This window comes from Sturnus vulgaris, chromosome Z (assembly GCF_052056855.1).
Source record: "Sturnus vulgaris isolate bStuVul1 chromosome Z, bStuVul1.hap1, whole genome shotgun sequence".
Classification (NCBI taxonomy): Eukaryota; Metazoa; Chordata; class Aves; order Passeriformes; family Sturnidae; genus Sturnus; species Sturnus vulgaris.
Genome location: NC_142283.1, coordinates 31,027,827 through 31,045,984, shown reverse-complemented (window position 1 = coordinate 31,045,984; position 18,158 = coordinate 31,027,827). Strand labels below are relative to the sequence as shown.

General features: G+C 36.8%; 1 protein-coding gene across 13 annotated transcripts in view; it reads right to left on the bottom strand.

Annotated features, from left to right (window-relative positions):
- The window catches only part of ST8SIA4 (ST8 alpha-N-acetyl-neuraminide alpha-2,8-sialyltransferase 4), a 134,584-nt gene that overhangs the window by 66,416 nt on the left and 50,010 nt on the right, over nt 1-18,158 (bottom strand). For 3 of the 13 annotated variants that reach the window (XM_014892864.2, XM_088156148.1, XM_088156147.1), the window contains exon 5: nt 4,845-9,673. The exons of 9 other annotated variants lie outside the window; for them this stretch is intronic. In XM_014892864.2, coding sequence (XP_014748350.1) covers nt 9,391-9,673 — 283 coding nt within the window. In that variant the 3' untranslated portion in view covers nt 4,845-9,390. Of the gene's footprint in view, nt 1-4,844; nt 9,674-18,158 lie in introns of those variants that run through there. One more of the 13 variants, XM_088156137.1, reaches the window with a different exon arrangement.

Genomic DNA, 18,158 nt, shown 5'->3' with positions numbered 1-18,158 from the left:
AAGAGTTTCCACCCATAACCAAAGCTAAGCTCTGAGGCAACCATGCTAGGGGATTGTAGAATATCATCACTCCAGTCTAGAAAGCCATTTCTCCTTAAAACATTTCATCTTTTAAATGGTTTTGTTTCTATGTTTTGAGGGCCTTTAAATTTGGAGAAATGGAACATTCTTATTTTAAGAGTTAACAGGTCCCTGTACAAGTATTTGTTACAGTCCCAAATTCAGGTATGTACAACCAAAAGCTGAGCTGACAAAGTATGACCATAATATATGGCCACTGAAAACAGAAGGATTTTTGGAGTGAAAAGTAAATGCTACTAGGTTTAAGTTTTCATTTGTACTGTCTGTTTTTTGAAAATACTTGCTGCTTATCCATGTGTGAATAAAATGCAAGCGTTTGTGAAGAAGTAAGGGTTATATGTAATTTGGTAAAGTTTTATGTAAATTTTTTTCATTTTTCTTTTGACACAGGTGAGGCCAAGGTGATAATGATCTCTCTCTGTTTTGCTGCAGATGTGTTAAAGGCTTTGGAGACTTCAGACATAGTGTTTAGAAAGGTTTTTAGCCTGTGAGAGTGAATGCATTTCCTTTCTCACATATACAGTTTGCAATGCTGTCATTCATCTGAAGAAAAATCCTTTCCCCTTCCATCTGTTTTGGCTGATGCACACACAAAATCCACACTAAGTCTGAAGGGAAGAGAAAAGCTTCACTGTAGTGTTGTTGTGTAACATGACCCCTGCTGTGTTTTCTACGATCCTTGGCCTCTTAGAAACTCCATTTCTTCTGACATTATAATCAAACATGCTCTGTCTTAGACAGCAGCACACATTTGTTACTGATGCCAAATAGCCACTTTTCCTTTAAATTGCCTAGCAGTGAGATGTAGGATCTCTTTTCTTCCCAAATAGCTTGTTCCCTTTATCATGCTTCACCTTGTTTCTTGGATCTCATTTTTCATTAGAATTCCTCAGCAGAAGTTAAATTATCTCAAGACAATTTCTGAAAGAAAAAGAAGCCACTGAGAATAATATTCATGAGGTAATAAGCAGGCAAAAGTCCTAGGAATACTATCTGAACAGCACAACTAATTAATCAAAAAGCATTTTTGAGAAGATGCTTTTTGAGAAAAGATGTTTGCACTTGACTATCTGCTGCCATCCAGGGAAGTAGCTCATTTCATCACTTCTGTATTAGCAAAACACTGTGAGCATGAATCCATTTTATCAGAATTTCAGAAATTGACTGATTGCTTACTAATTTGAGGCAAGAAGACCTACTACAAAAATCCTACACCTCTTTAAAGTATTTTTAGAGATACACATCACATAAGAATGGTGACTATTTGGAGGGGTTTATTTTATACAGAACATATTTTCAGGCAGCTTTCGCAGACTGCCCATGCCCATTCTGACACTAGATCTAATAACTTTTCCTGCTTTACATAGGTCTGGGTCTCAATTCCTTGACAGCATCCTTGTGAGTCAACAGGGAGTTTTTTGGCAGGGGCATGCCAGGAATGCCTTTTATTGTCCCTTAGATGGAGACTGTGCTTAAAGGCAGGAGTTGGAACTTTTACTTATGTATAGTTAGGATTGCTCACTGTATGTCATTCATATATTAATATAATTGTCACTGTATATTTTCAATGAGTGGTTTAGGTTGCTTAAAGAATCACCATCAAACATATTAGCAAAAGCAGATTTGATGTAAACTGGCAGAAAACTAAATTGGATGGCAAGGCTTACTCAAAGAAGAACCACTGCCTGAGATATCTGCGTTAGCTTCTGATCTAGCAGATGTTTGCTCTAAAACAATCAAAGAGCACTGAGACTCAAGCAACGTCTCCTGTAGAGTGGATCCTTCTTGTTCCTCTTTGTCATTTTATGTTTCTCATTGCGCTCCCCTTGGAATACAATTTAGTTTCCAGGAAAGTATTCTTTTTCTTTGGGACCACAGCCCCTTGAAGGGGCAGCAGAAAAAACTGAAACACAGAGGTTCATCTCAGTATGAGGAAAAGCTTTAACGTTAAGGTTGAGAGAGTACTGGAATGGGCTGCAGAGAGAGGTTGCAGAGGATCCATCTCTGGAGATATTCCAAAGTGATGTGGTCACTGGGTGAACCTGTTCTGGCAATGGGGTGGGACTAAAGGATCTCCAGAGATCTCTTCTAACCAGCTGTTCAGTGCTACTCTGCTAACTAGCTATGTGTGCAGTTGGCTACCTCTGTGACCATCTGAGTGCCATAAAAGGACAACTAAACCGGAAGAGGAAATTACCTGCTTTTGGGAGTACTACTCCATTTGGAAATACTCCTTTGAAAAACAGTCTTTCATCTTGTCAGTCAGGTTTCTTAAGGCAGCACTTGAATCTCATAAAAATCTTTAAAGTTTTGCAGTAAAAAAAGGGCGAAAACATCTCACCGATTTGTGCACTTATTTGCGGATATAAGGAACAAGCAGGAGATAAGGCATAAACTGAATACAGAGAGGTTTATGAGGCCACTTTCAAAAGTGGCAGGAGAAAGTATGGCTGAACACTGCCAGTGTGAGCAGGTCTTCATTCCAGTGCAGTAATTTTTCATGAGCGGAATTACTTATTATCAATTACATGTTTTTATTTTTGCTGTAGTAAACAATCAAAAGACAGCACTTTTCAATAAAAATTGAGAGCAATTTAAAATAATCTTATTAATATTCCAGAGCCATAAGCAGAATTCAGCAAAATTTGGCCTCTTTTATGCCTCTGTAATGAAAAAGAACACAGTCATAGAATTTTAAAAGACACATAAGCTCCAACAGGGTGAAGATTGAAACTGCAATTACAGCATAAATATATCCAACTCATTATAGAAAAAATAGGAGATATTTTCAGGTATCTATAACCAGAATGGACGTGTGTATTTCCTTTTGCAACATGTCTGTAAAGGTTTAGAAATCTATTATTGTTTGAATCTATTATTGATAGTGATGGATTTAATAGGCTTTAAATATATTGTATGGTACTTGCAGTATTATCTATGATTTCTACATTCCTTCATACAATCACTGAGCACATTTTTTTCCATTTTATTTAAAAATCTAAAGTGCATACAGAGTTTAAATCTAGATCTCAGAACCGAGTCAGTTTTGCTCTCCTGTGAATTGCTTCAAACATTTTATAATATATTCTATTAATGGTGCATTTGGGCCAGGACCTTTCCTGCCTGGCTCATATCCAGTGCCTGGGGTCCCACGGTCTCTGCCCAGACTGACGGCAGTGTTTTTTCATTTTCAAGCACACACAGAAGTGAAGCTGAGCACGCATCCTTATGACACACAGAGGACACTGACATGGTTGGTCACTCACACTGGCACTGCACATACCCCAGAGCTCCCTGCTCCTCCTTCTGGGTTGGTAGACAGAAGGTCCCTGGTGCAACACTCTGGGAACACTCTCCAGGTTCATGAGCATGTTCATGGAGCCTCCTCTGCCTGTCTGGTTTCCCTGCCCCAACCCCAGACCCCTTGTTAGACCCATGTGTCCTCAATTTGCTGGCTGGTCCAGATGGAAGTTTGCTGGTGATGGCGACATGCACCCCATCTACACCAGATTTGGGGAGAACACAGACACTTTATCCCAGCAGTTGGCACCAGACAAATAGACTGTAATCTGTGAACACAGTAGTCTGTGGTTCTACTGTAGCAACCAGTGCTGAACCCTTCACTTGCCTCACTCATGCAGAGCCTACCCAGCATTTACTTCCCCCAACAGGAGGCTAGGGAACACTACTTGCTACAGTGCTGACACTGAATCACAGAATCATTAAGGTTGGAAAAGACCTCTAAAATCATTCAGTACAATGGTTAACCCCGCACTGCCAAATCCACCACTACACCATGTCCCTCAGGTCTGACTCCTCCACTTCCCTGGGCAGGCTTTTTGAATGCCTAACTACCTTTTTAATGAAGAAATTTCCCCTAATACTCATTGCAACCCCCTCCTGGCATAAAGCCCTTAATTTCAGTAGTTGTAGAGACTGACTGAGACCCCCACCACTCGCTCCAGCAGCTAATACCACAGGCTAGGGGCATCCACATCCCTCATCAGCACTCCAGCAGCTGGCACACAATCCTCTCACAACAGTTCCCCACTATCTGGCACTGAGTCCTTCCAGCATGCACACCCATGGGAAAGACATTGGGATTACAGAAAGAGGAAGGCAAGAGAATATTTAATGGACTTGAGATAGATTGGGGCAATCAGGCGTAGGAATCTGCTATAGAAGCATACTTACCCTCTATGGTTTACATGCAACAGCCCCTTTACTGTCTATTCCTCTTCTCTTCCCTCCGTGCACACTGACCCATTTGCAAAGACCCACCAACTCCCCTCCAACATCCTGGACTCCCAGGATTGCATCCTTATCAGTTGCAAAGTACCATTTGTCCACAGTTCCTTGATACCTGTTCAGTATGACTGATGAGGTTTAATTCTTGTCTCCATTATGATTTGCCGTCACGTTTGGGTCTCCACATACTTTGCTTCCCCGTTTTCCTTAGTATCCCATTTGACAAAGTCCTTGATCAGAAAATCATACTGGAATGAAAAATCCTACACTACGATTTTGTGTGACTCATCAATTTTGGTTCTCATCTCTGCCTCCCTTGTTATGGTCAGACAGGTTTTTGTCTCTCTGTTCCTGTTTATAGTTTCCTCCTTTTCTTAATATCCCCTTTTGTGTTGAGAAACTCCCTGATTAGACACTTTAAAAGAGCAGACACTCTTCTTCCACAGATTCTTACAATTAGGACAAGATTGATAAAATTACCATGACTGTGTTACAAAGGACTATGAAACAGAATATAGCAGAAGACATTAAAGGAAGTTTTTATTTTTCAGTTATACAAATAAAAACCAATCCCCATAGCTGTACTTGAAATAAGACTAACAGTGTCAAACATAACAATTCTGGGAGAATACGTATCAATACTTTAAACCACAGAAATTGTAGGACATAACTGAGTAGCAATAGTAATCTCCTTTATCTACATTTATAACAATTGTGCTTTTCCCTACACAAAGTAACAGTGCTCTTAAAAATAAATAATGTGCAATTTCAGACTTCTATCCTGAAATATGCTAATCTAGATCCCCATCTAAATCCTGGACATGTCTCTCCCAGGAAAGTCAGCGCAAAGAGTGCTTAGCACTTTGCTAGATCAACCACTAAAAACAGGTACCTGCACCTGTTTTTCTTCAAATTGCAGTCAATTACAGAAAAAGTACTGACCTCAAGCACATGTTGCCTATATTGTTTAACAAAAGAATGATACAGTTGTTATTACACGTCAGACTCAGATTTGAAAGGTTCAGTAGATCTTGCATCTGGAGAGTGGCTCAGAGCTGTGCAAGAGAACTGTCTCCAAGCTGAAAAGTTAACAATCAAACATTTATCTATTATTTATATGAAATATGAAAGACTGTCACAGAAACATTAACATGTATCTTAATAAAAAATTTACAATCAATTTATCTGAATGAAATCAAGTTAATGCAAAGCTACCATAAGCTTTGGAAAAATATACATGTTCTGTTGTCTTGATTTAGTTTCCGGTTCTTATTTTTAATGGACATTTAGGAACTACAGCAGGCAATTGATATAGCTGATGAGAGGATAAATATGAGGAACACTGTGAACACAACTGACTGGCATTCCAGTTGTTCCTCACTAGGGCAGATAACATTACAACATTAGGGATCTTTCTTTTTATCCTACTACTTTCTACTATTGGATTATAAAAGTGGTAATTATAAATTGATTATCTGCTCTGTGTTGTGGGCAGCAGAGCTGTGAATGTAGATAAACAACAGAAATCACCCAAGGCAGCTATGAAGGCTTAAACTGTTGACTGCTAACCAGTGAAGGACCACAAAGTGAAATCTGTTCTACCTCAAAGTCTCTATACAGCAGGTAAGATTTTGCTGCAATGCCCTGGGTCACCTCTGAGGAAAAAGTCACACAGTAGAAGTAATCTATTTTTTTCATTTAGGTCCTGGAGTGCCTTAATAGAAATGCTCCAAGAGTCCCAGGAGGTATAAGGGAAATATAAGAAGGGTGTCTGCAATGAGTCCATTGCTACTGCTTCTCAGCTGTAGAGTGCAAACAACAGGGACAGTCCTGGGCATGTCTCACCTCAGGTCACCTCAGACCAAGCAGTAACTGGTGGTTACAAACCATCTCAAAACAATTTGTAGCACAACAAGCCACACACCTGGGAACCTCCCAGAATCTTTGGGCTCCACAGGGACACAGGTCTTAAACAAGAACAATAATGTAAAATTACTTCAAGTGTTTGTGAAAACCCACTCAGTCAAAGACTACAACTGCTACTTGCCACAGAGAAGAGTTTGAGACCCACCCCTCATTGCATCACATCTCAGCTCAGGATAAAGTGAGGCAGGTGAGAGAAGAGGTATGGAGTCCCATGGTTTTGGCAGGGAGGCACACCTAGGTGCTGGTGCGAGGGGAGAGTGCTGTGAAAAGGATGAGTGTGGATGACAGCGGAGTGCCCTGAGCCTATGGCTCATGGTGTCCAAAAATGCAGCACTGAAAGTAAAAAGCCTGCAGAGGATGAGGTTAAGGCCCAGTTGTGAGGAGGTATGGGAAAACTCTGTTGTCTTTGAAGCAGTTACTACTGTCCATATCTTGTGCCAAACCAAGTCAGAGAAGTTTAGTGATAGGGCAGAAATCTGGATTCCATGACTTATGTACTAAAGGTTAACCTCACATGAAGAAAATCAAATGCATACTTGGTTTTGAAGCATGCAAAACCAAGGCCTTGGCCAAAGTTTAATTTGTCTGCTGACTTTTAAAGGCAAATTCTCTCACCTATCTTTCTATTTACATTATATTATTTTCATTTATTCATTTGCACAAATATTTTTTTTACTGCCAAGGAATAAGAGAGTCCCCATTGACTTTGCTGTAAGATACATAATCAATAGGCATATTCAAACCTTCCACAAGTGAACAAAATCACGTGTTAGGTAGTATTTTAGATTACTTGAGCATGTTGTTTGTTGATGGCCTGACACTAGAGAGAAGAAAAGACACTCCCAGAAGATAAAGTTGAGCAGATGTTTCTCTGAGCTTCTGAGAGACTGGCAGTGTGTGAATTCTTTATCTCAATAGCAATTTTGTCAATGTATATGAAATATGCTTTAAAAGATGAAAAGTAGCAAAACCCTAACAGCAAGAATAGGAATACGCTCAACCTTCATCAAAGAAAAAGTCTTGTATTAAAATGAAGGTGTACATAGTGAACAAATAGCACCCTCTGGTTTATCAACAAACAAATTAAACACATTCCTGTCTGCATGGTTGTTTAGCTTCTCGTGATTCCTTGATTTCAGTGCAATTCATCTTTGGACTGCTTATTGCACATTAGCATGTGGCCAAACTAAACTGTCCAAGGTAGAGAGTCTGGGGAATAAAGAAAGATGTTACTGTGTCTTACATATAACAGATCTGACTTTTTACTTCCTCTAATATTTGGCTGCAAGGCAGTGATTTAGCTAGCAAATGTGCACAATCGCAGATGTGCTCCAATCATGCATGATGAAATACATGAACTTAAGAGGAGAAAATGGGTAATAAAGAGCTAGCAAATGTTTGTGAGAATGGTAATACATATGAAACTGCTCAAACTAATTCAACATTTAGTAGATACACTGGATATCATATTCGGAGACCAGGACCTAAAGTAGCTCTGAAAACATAACAAGAAAATACTCATACGTTATACTTGCATGCACACTCCTTATCCGAGCATAGCAGGAAAGATGTGAAATCATGATGGTACCATTTATATGCCCCTTTAGCACTAAAATATATCATAGAATGACAAGTTTTGTTTTTAATGTATGCTTTTTAATGTTTTTTGTTTTAATTTTATGTTTTTAATGTATGACCCTCCACCCTCTCCTATGCTCCTATAATTTCTCATTCTTTTTTTTTGAAAGAAGGAAGTGAAAGAACTCTTGGTTTTTTGGATAAACAAGACTGATAATCAAAAAACCAACTTTGAGATAATGCAGCTCTGCATTATTTCAGTCAGTTACACATCAGAACATCTAGATGACAAAAAGAGGTATATTAAATAAAGTGATCATTTAACAGCATTAGAAGTTTAAAATAACTGTATGATTTACATTTTTTTCTATTAATTGGCTAGGCCTTTTTTTTCTCCCTTTAGTTCCACTATCACCTGAGTTTCTTTAGACCTTTTCTTTCTATCAATAATAAAACTGTATATATAACAGTTATATATATAATAGTTATATATAACACATATATATTTGAATGCATGAAGTAATTTCTTTACTCCTGCAGATTTTTCTGAAGAATTCTATATGCGAAGTCAATAAAGAGGCTTTGATCTGAAATGCTTAAAAAATATAAATAACAAAGAATATGCTCCCTTAAGCAGCAAAGAAACATAAATCCACACCATTTCTCCAAGATAAGGAAAAATGTGTAAAAAACTAATTTTGGCACCAAAAGCAAGGGCACCCTCTTGTATGTCTTCAAATCTGTACAGGAGAGAAAAACTTATCTTTAAGTCAGATCAAAATGATACCTGCATGGTTTCATGTAATGAGTACTGACAACAGTAGCCAGAAAAACAATTGGGATGTTAAGGATTGTGTGACAGCAGGATACAACACAATAACACTTGGTAAAATATTTGATGTTCCCCTCCATCCTCCCACGCTTACAAATCTTTTTTCCTGAAGACAATTCCATAAGATAAAAAAATTAATTACTTATAACATCCTTGAAATCTTGTAAGGCTGCAAAACCTTAAAAGCAACAAAACACAACCAATGGCAATATGAAAAACAGCAACCAAAGCTGAGGTTATTATACAATATCAGAAACAGTTCTCTGACTGAAGGCATTTACTGATTTGTTTGATCTTACAGACTTCACTTTCTCTGCTCAAATCCATCACAATATTTTCTGCCAAAGCATAATTTATTTACTCAAGTAAATATTCCATCCACTGGGTATTCCTGTGTGGGCTGTCAGATCCCATTTGAAAATTGGAAGGCTCTTTTTCTTCTTTAATTTATGATGAATGTGTCACTGCATTTTGTAAACACTACTGAGCATACATTCAAGCTTTGTTCTTAGTGAAAGTGGCACTTACTTGAATCTTTGCAGTTAAGATAGCTTAGTTATATAGCACTTTACAGGTATAATAGCTGGTTATGTACTTCTGATATAACACCTTTTTCCAATGACTTAATGGGTATTGAAACAAATCCCCACTGTAGTCCCATTGCCATTCCACAACATCTTTATGATGAGGTGTGTATTCTGTATTTATTGTACTCTACATGTGCTTTATTGCTGTATGCATTTACCTGTTGTTAATTTAAGTGCTCCTCTATTATGTAACACATATAATGTTTTAAACTCTAATGGCATCCTATGAGGACTGGCATTAGAAAAGTACCGATATTTCAGCTCATCATAATAGTGATACTTGACTGGTTTTCCATGTAAATCCTTTGGGAATGGCCAAAATCCGTACAGATGAATTTCATCACAAAATCTGGTGGCAAGTGTATACATGAGGAGACCAGTGCTGGGTCGTTTAATGTGGACCTTGTTTGTCAGCCAATAGCTGCAAAGAAAGAAAAAGTGCATTAAGAAATTCATGTAACTTCACGTGAATAAATCCTATGAACTTATTTTATCTACTATGCATTCATTTTACACTATGAAAAAGTGAAAGTCTCATTTTCTCTAGACTGAGATCATAATGATACTGTTCTGATGCACCTTTATTCCTCCTATAAGAGGTTAAGGGAGACTTTATTTAGCACAGTGCTGGAAAAACCCTGGCTAATTAGGGACTTAGTCCAGACTTTAATCCTGACACAAAATCATGTCTGCAGAAGCTAGAAGACTGTAGTTAACCTCTTCAGCCAGATCAAGGAACAGTCTCTTGCTATAAAATCTGACCTGTTGTGGTATCAAATTCATGTGATTAAGTAAGCCCTGCACTGAATATTTGATTGGCCCGGTGGTTACTTCATAGATTGCTTGTCTAAATAGAAAGCAAGTGGAAATTATAAACATAAGATAAGAATTTAACTTTCAGAAGTCAGTAGAAGAGAAGATCAATTTACTTGCTTGTGCTTATTTCTGTTTCTGTTGTTGCTGGCTTGGGGTTTTTTGGTTTTGTTTGGAATTTTTTTTTTTTTTGCATTTTTGCATTACAACTCAAGTTCGTTTTTTGAAAGCTGAAGGACCCTGCAAAGCAGAAAACAGTTCTGAGCTGAAAAATTGCTTATTCAAAGCCAGCATAGGGAATGACTCAGAATTTTGCTTGGCTGTAAAAACAGGAAGGTAAAAAGTGTATTTAAGGAGTGAATGCAATTGGGAATGGGTACATCTACAAATGACACATGCATATATCGTTTTTCATTATCTTCATAAATACCATTTTTTAGATGTAACATGCTAAGCAGTTTGCTTTTCACTCTGATAAACTTCAACTCTGTAAAACAAGATAAAATTAAGGAGGGACTCCATTCTAGAAAATAAATGTTTGTTTATGGAAAAGTTGCTGAAGAAAGAAATCTGAACACTTTTAGCAGTTCATATCACAGATAGAGCAGAACAGATTAAAAGCTAATCACTTAATTTTTATAAAAACTGGTAGCTGTCTCTTGAGAAGTTGGTACTTTAATCTCATGCAATCATCCATCTACATGAGTATTTCTAGCCAAATAGCAGTCAAAACCGATGCATCTGGTACTACAGGGTACCACTGCTATCATTCCAGCTGAACTTCACCCTTCCAGGAATAGGATGCTCATGGAAGAAAATTAAATTAGTAAATAGGTAAATATTTGAAAAGGACACTACATCTTACTTAAACATTTCCATCCAGAAATAAGTATGTAATGAAGGGATAAAATGCAATTAATACTTTCTTAAAATTTAAGAGTATAAAAACATATCTTCTCCTGTCATATCCAGGTATTATACAAAACAGAAGTTTAACCACTTCGTATTTCTTAAAATTGAAAAATATCCAAACTCTCTCTATATATATTGAAAATACAGTACTTGATGTAATTACCATAAAAAATTTGTAACTTGGGATCAATTATACTTCAAATGAAAAAAAAAAAAAGGAATTCAACAAATGAAACAGTTGGAGGCACTCGTGAAGCTGATGCTTCTTAAAGACCATTTATCTCTGCACATTCCTGGCTCCCAATGTCTGCTTGAATTAATAGAATTGTCAAGGGGTGACACAAATCTGAAGTAGTCTTTGTGATTCTTGTTCTGAAAGATACGTGTCAACTTTTCAGTCACTCAGGTAGCTATTCTAATCTCAAGGCTGAGTTATGGCTGATTAGGGTCGACAGATGTTGTAGATGCTTTAAAAAATAAGCATCTTTGTACCTGTTTTTAGTTTCTGGAGTTTTATTACAGCTTTAGTTTAAAGCACAAAAATACTCTCCCAATCTATTTTTCTGGGATGCACTTATTTTCTGTTTAACTAAGTTTACATCATGAAGTAAGCAATACACTTTACTAACTACAGAACTAAATGAGAATCTGTCTTGGGTCTCATAACTAATCTCTAGATCTTCACCCATGACCAATTCCTGATTTTCAAGCTGGATTAGGATAAGCTTAACTGACAGGACTGGATGAATCTCACCATGCTAGAAAATAGTTATCACTATGAAGTCTGTAACTGGACTCAAGTGCACTACTACAAGTACTCATTTTCTTGATGCCTCATGAGAAAACAAATCCTTTTTGAGGCCTGAAGGCTGAATTTATTGAAGATTAGTGAATGTGCCAATGCATAAACACTCTTTAATTCTATAATTTCTGTGACTTGAAGTTGATTAGCTTGAATTCAAAGACATCTCACTTTAAAGTATTTTAAAATATATGGCTGATGGTAACATAGTAAAGACACTGGCAAGATACAATGAACTTCAAATTATGCTCAAAAGTTAAAAGTAATTTCTAGGGGTAAGTGAAAACCAACACAAATAGAGAGTATGTCAAACAGTCTGTAATGAAAGGAAAGCCAGGTCAGTACTTAGGTCCATATATTGCCTTTTATGTAATTGCCATTAATAAATACCACGTTTGCAACAGGTAACTAAAAAACCCCACAATACACTGTAAGAGTAAGGTTCACCCTGCTGACAGCGGGGGACTGCTAAAAATGCCTCTTCCATGAAAATAAGGGGTATTTGAGCAGGTACTGGTTCCTGTAACAATGTCCTTGTGCTCCTACTATCATTCTATCTACTTTCACCTCAGCTCCTCATCCCAAATCCAGGCGTCTTTGTCTTCAAAATTTCTTGCGCACTTCAGTCATATCAGGTAGTGATCTACGGCCATATGTCTGAGACCTCCTTCACACAGTCCAGTATAGATGTCTCTTCTACAATCCTTTCTTTTTACAGAGCATACATGTTTCAAATAGATTTCACATGATTTTAAAATCTGAACAATGATCTCTTGCATGTTCCAATGTATTTTACATTAAAAATGAAAATAATCAAAGACATTTTTGGTATTTCTGTTAGTACAGGAAAGAAATACTGTCAATAATGGACTTGTGCCAGCATTATTCTAGTACTTTCTGATGCTTTAAACATATATGCTTTTTCCTTCCTTTTTATTGTTATTACCTTAATGAAATCTAGTTCTAAAATGCAGTTCCACGCCATAAATAAAATACGTTTTAAAATTCTGTATGTAAAAATGTACTTTTTTGTCAAAGATCCTTCTTTGTCTCTACTAAGATAATACAAAAAGCTATAAAAATTATATAAGAATTTATTTTTAATTGAGGCATTGGTACAAAACTTAAACATCTCAGTAATAATGACTTTCTACATGAATCATGAGATTATTCCTACTGAAAGGAATGTCAGCAGACCTCTGGCCAACCTCTGATCTCAGTCTAATCTCCTTCTCTAAGTAGGGCTCCTTGGCCATAGCTGGCTGGGCCTGTGCTCCAGTCCAACCACATTTGTAGCTTGCTTCAGTTGGCAATGATCTTTTGTGTTTAGGGGGTCCAAAGCTGCTTGAGCAGGAAACTCTGTCTACATTTTTTAAAAAGCAATGAAAAAAGTGGAAGTCTGTCCTGGTGAATATGAGATAAATAAATTATTTACTACCATAAGCACTGTTAAAAGATTACTTTGACACTTACATTTGTCTTTGAATTTATGGACCCTCATTTTGGCCTTTAAAAATACTAAACCTGTTTCTACCAGATCAAAATATCACCTATAATTAAATATACAGTCAAATCCACCAGACTTTCACCTATATCTATCAAGATATCCTCATATTTATGAAAATTGAATGTTTTACTATCAGCATGACTGCTGGAGGAATCTCAATTGAATAGCACATTGCTACCTGATAATGACTTCTTGCAGCTATTGACAAAAATTAAATTGATATAAACACATAAACCCATAGACATCTGTCTTAAAAATAGTTAACATTAAAATGATCTGAGTAGATTCTATTACAACAACTAATACATGCAACAATTGATGCCAATCATCATTACATTATATGATATTGTGGAATTCAAATGACAATTGTTTATCCTTCTACTATGGAATAGATGACTCTGACTAAATTAAAATAGGAGATGTGCTTTCCCATGGCTGTACTTAGAGTGAAGTGTTGTCTCAGACAAAGAAAATCAGATATGATGGGTTACATTCAGATACCAGGTAATTTAGCATACGTACCATCTTTATTTGTCTTATCTACAAATTCCATAAGATGTCATAGCATAAATAGATTCAGAATCTGAATATATATTTCAATGGATTTTGAATTCCTTGCTCTGAACAGGACTGAATCTGAAGAACCATGTATGTTTTAAACTCTGAATAGCTCGAAAGATTATATATCATGCTCTTTTTCCTGAGTGTCCAAGCTGATCTCCAAGTAAACCTACTTAACCCACCCGGCTGTCACTGAAATTCTGTTCCTTTTACTGACAGAGTATTTTTAAAAATAGCTTTCTGGGAAATCATATATGGTATTTGAGAAGTTAAAATATTAACATTAATAGGAAGGTAGGGGAAAAAAAGATTTTTGAAAGATGACAGAACATCTCAGTATTACTCAAGAGTGTCTGTGTGAGAAGCTAGAGGATGTATATTGTCTTGATTACACTTCCTCAAAAAATACTTCAGAACAAGAGAAGACACAGAGTAAAGCAACATATGTTATTAGAAGAATAAAGTAACTTCTGTATGAGGAGAGAATAAATAGAGTAGCTTGAAAAAGAGATGACTAGGTGCGGAGATGGCAAAACACTCCAAAATGATGAAGTGGTGAAGCTGGCAAACAGGAATTTAATTACTACTTTAACATAAGCACTGTAACATAAAAAGCTATAGACTCAGTGAAGTCATTTATTGGTAGGTCTGAAATAAACAGATGAAAGTACTTTTTACACAATGAACTGGGAATTCATGGCAATAGGATGTTCTGGATGCCATTGGCCAACTGACTAAAATACGCACAACTTGTCAATGTTCATAAACCCAGTGGTGCTGATGAAGTTCCTTCTCAGAGGTTTGCTAAGCTGCTGGAGATGGGAGCATATATTACAGGGCAATCTTTCCTCTGTTTTTAACTTTTCTTCTATGTTTCTGTGTTGGCACCTGGCACTGGTAAGACTACAGACTAGAAAGGGATCTCTTAAATAGCTACTTTTATGTTCTTGGACCCAACATCTGTTTTCTAAAGAAGGTGTTAGGGCAAATATCTTCCTCAAATTCAAAGAACTAATCAATTTCTTGTGCGTTCTTGTCTTCACTGGGATTAGTCACACCAATGATAGGAACAACCCTTCAATTTACCCTCTCAATTTATGTGGGTGTTTTAATTAAAAATGCACTATTTGTCTTTTTCTTACTGAGATACGCTTTGCGCAGAATGCTGCACAAGGAATCTAAAGTGTGAAAGAATTAAAGTGTGAATAACAACACAGAAAATGTGACAGCCAGCACAAAAACACTGCTGAGTGTTTGCACAATATCTACTTGAAAGTTTGTAGTGTGCAGTATTTTCAAAGAGCATACATAAAAAACTCTCTTTCATTTAAAGGAATAATGCACTTTATGAAGAGATGAAACTCCATCGGAGCTCTATCCAAAAAGTCATGATTCTGTCCTGATCTGATCTGCCTCTTTAGTAGTTAGAAATGTGCTCAGTGATACAACACACTACAGAACAAGGGAAAGTAAAGGTTATTTATGTTTCTAGTGGAACTTGAAAAGAATAGACATCAATATATTAAAAAAATTATTTAAGCCCTCAGGAATTCATTTACATGAAAAAGAGACCTGAACCTTTCCCAGTAAATATGTTAGTCTTCCACTGCATAGAGACTGAAACATCTACCCTTGCTTCAGGAGTCATGAAAGTCATCAACTGACACTCTAGCACAGTACAAGCCTCTGCTAAAAAGCGCTGCTCGCTCAACTCATGCAGAAAACCATTTTCAAGAGTGAAACATAGCTTAATTTTAGAAGAAGTCATCTACAAATAACTTGAAATTACAGTTGCAGTAGATGCACACACAGACACGTAGTAAAGGTGCAGGGAAACAGACCTAGAATACATTTTACAGGCTTAGAATGCCAAGAGAAACTTCTGGAGAAAAGTTTTTCCTTTCTATCAGCTCCTTACTGAAATATGATGGAAAGAGATAGATCTTTCAGTGAAGTGGTCCATGCCTATCTTATTTCTGTGACATTCCTGGACAATAGCATATGCCTTCTGTACAGATAATGGAGCAAAATATAGAATTCTATAAAATAAAGAAACACAGAATTGACTCAGTTGGGAGGGATCTTTAAAGATCAATTAGTCCTCTCCCTCTGTTCTAGGCATGGACATACTACACTAGACCAGGTTGCTCAAAGCTCCATCCAACCTGGCCTTGAGCAATTCCAGTGATGGGACATCTGCAACCTCCCTGAACTACTGATTCCAGTGTCTCAGCACTCTCATGTTAAAACATTTCTGCCTTCTATCTAACCCAAACCTATCTTCTTTCGGCTCAAAACCACTGTCCTTTGTCCTGTCTTGGACAGATAGTTAAAAAGTCTCTCCCTCTCCAGCTTTCTTGTAGGCTCCCTTCAGGTACTGGAGGGCCACAAGAAGATCTCCCTGGAGTGTTCTCTTCCCCAGGCTCAGCAAGCCTAGCTCTCTCTGTCCTTCTTCAGGGGAGGGGTGCTCCAGCCCTCTTGATAATTTCTGTGTCCCTGCTCTGTACCCTCTCTCTTCTTTCTGCTGAAGACTCCAGAGCCAGATGAATTAGTGAGGGCATAACAAAAATTGCTTTATATTTTATGAAAAGTTACCACAAAAAACCTCTATCTCCCATGCCATAGATAGGCAAACGGAGTAAAAGCAGAATTTGGTTTGTAAAAAGAGTGCAACTGATTGGATAAAACCCTTCAACTGTATTGAAAGCTTGTCTGGGAATGCCATGTCAAATGAAGAACACAGAAAAATCTTCAGTTGGAACAAAGACACAACAAATTCAGTTAAAGGCCAGACTAAAAAAGAACTATGTAACCTTAGTGCAAAGTTCCAACAGCAATATGTATCAGAGCGACTGGGGACATTGCTAAGTGCTTTGAAACACACACGTAACTTCCTGTTAAGATTAAAGTAATAAAATATGGATTTTAAAAACGTACATTAAGTCTTAATATTTTATGAAATAAAATTCACAATATAAAGTATTAATTCTTCATATTTTATGAAATCATTACAACAGCTTATAATTGATTAGCATTTTTTTCCTATGAAAATTTGAACAGAATATTACTGGAGGGGTGTAATTAAAATTAATAACTTGCCCTAATTCTAGCTTTCACCATTAGATCTAGTCTTTCCTACTGAGTGAATATCTGCTCTTAATGGCCAATGAATATATTTCTGTAACAGAAAAAAAAATCCTATCTTATTTTCTCTCTTTTCAAAACAATGCAAATACAGCCATGTTCAGAAGAAAAATCTAATACATAGAAGAGTAAGAATGAAATTAGCGTCCACTATACATAGTAGGGAATTAGGAAGACAATAATGGGAGGGCCCATTCAAATTGCTAAATTCTGCCTTTGTCACTTCTGTTGCCTAGAATATCCATTCCACAGCACTGTATTCTTGAAAGACTATTTTCTAAAAACTTATTCACCTATTAAATCTACCCTAAAAAAGAAAAAGCTCAGTAGGAAAAGTTCTGCTGAATTTCCATTCTGGGCCCAATCCTAAAAACCAGTTATAAATGTAGGCAAAGGAAAACAACTCTGTTTTAAGTATGACGACAAATGAAAGCATGCTTTAGAGTCAATTGCTCCAGGTTTTTTTTGTCCCTGCTATGGAATATCATATTACATGTCCCTGAAACAGAGCAAAATTTAGAAAGATGATCCCAGGATGAATTTGAAAGTATTTCATTAATGGCGCTGATACTGAAACTAATGTTGAAAAGTACAGCTTATAAAGTTGAGAATATGTTCAGGATGCTCTTTGCTCACTGGACTATAAACAGTTTCAAACTTCTTTCAGTTTGTGCCCAACTGCCCTTAACAGCTGAAGTCAGTAATGCCTAACATCAGGTCTGGATACAGTAAAACAGCATGTTCAGTGCTATGCTACTTGTTAGACATTTTTAAGTTCTTATATATATGTATATATATATAAAGCAAATTGAAGTTCTATATAACTACAGTTATATAGAAGAAAATCTCGTCTCTTTTTATTTAATCAAAACAAACTGAAGTCTCCTATTTAGAGATTTTTTTACAGGAAATATGCATTACACGACCTTAAATTTGATCAGTGCAACAAACCAGAGCAGATTAATCAGATATGAAAGCTATTGATTTTACTATCTGTCTTGGAGTGAATTATGATGATAATCTAGTCCACGATCCTTTGCTTTATGCCAAAAAATGGTTGCTGTATCTTTTAGGCCCAGGAATGGGTACATGCAGGGCTGGGGAGAGGGGATCTTTGGGGTTTTTGACTGGTATTTTTCAAGACTCATTGCCCAGGTGTTCTATGTC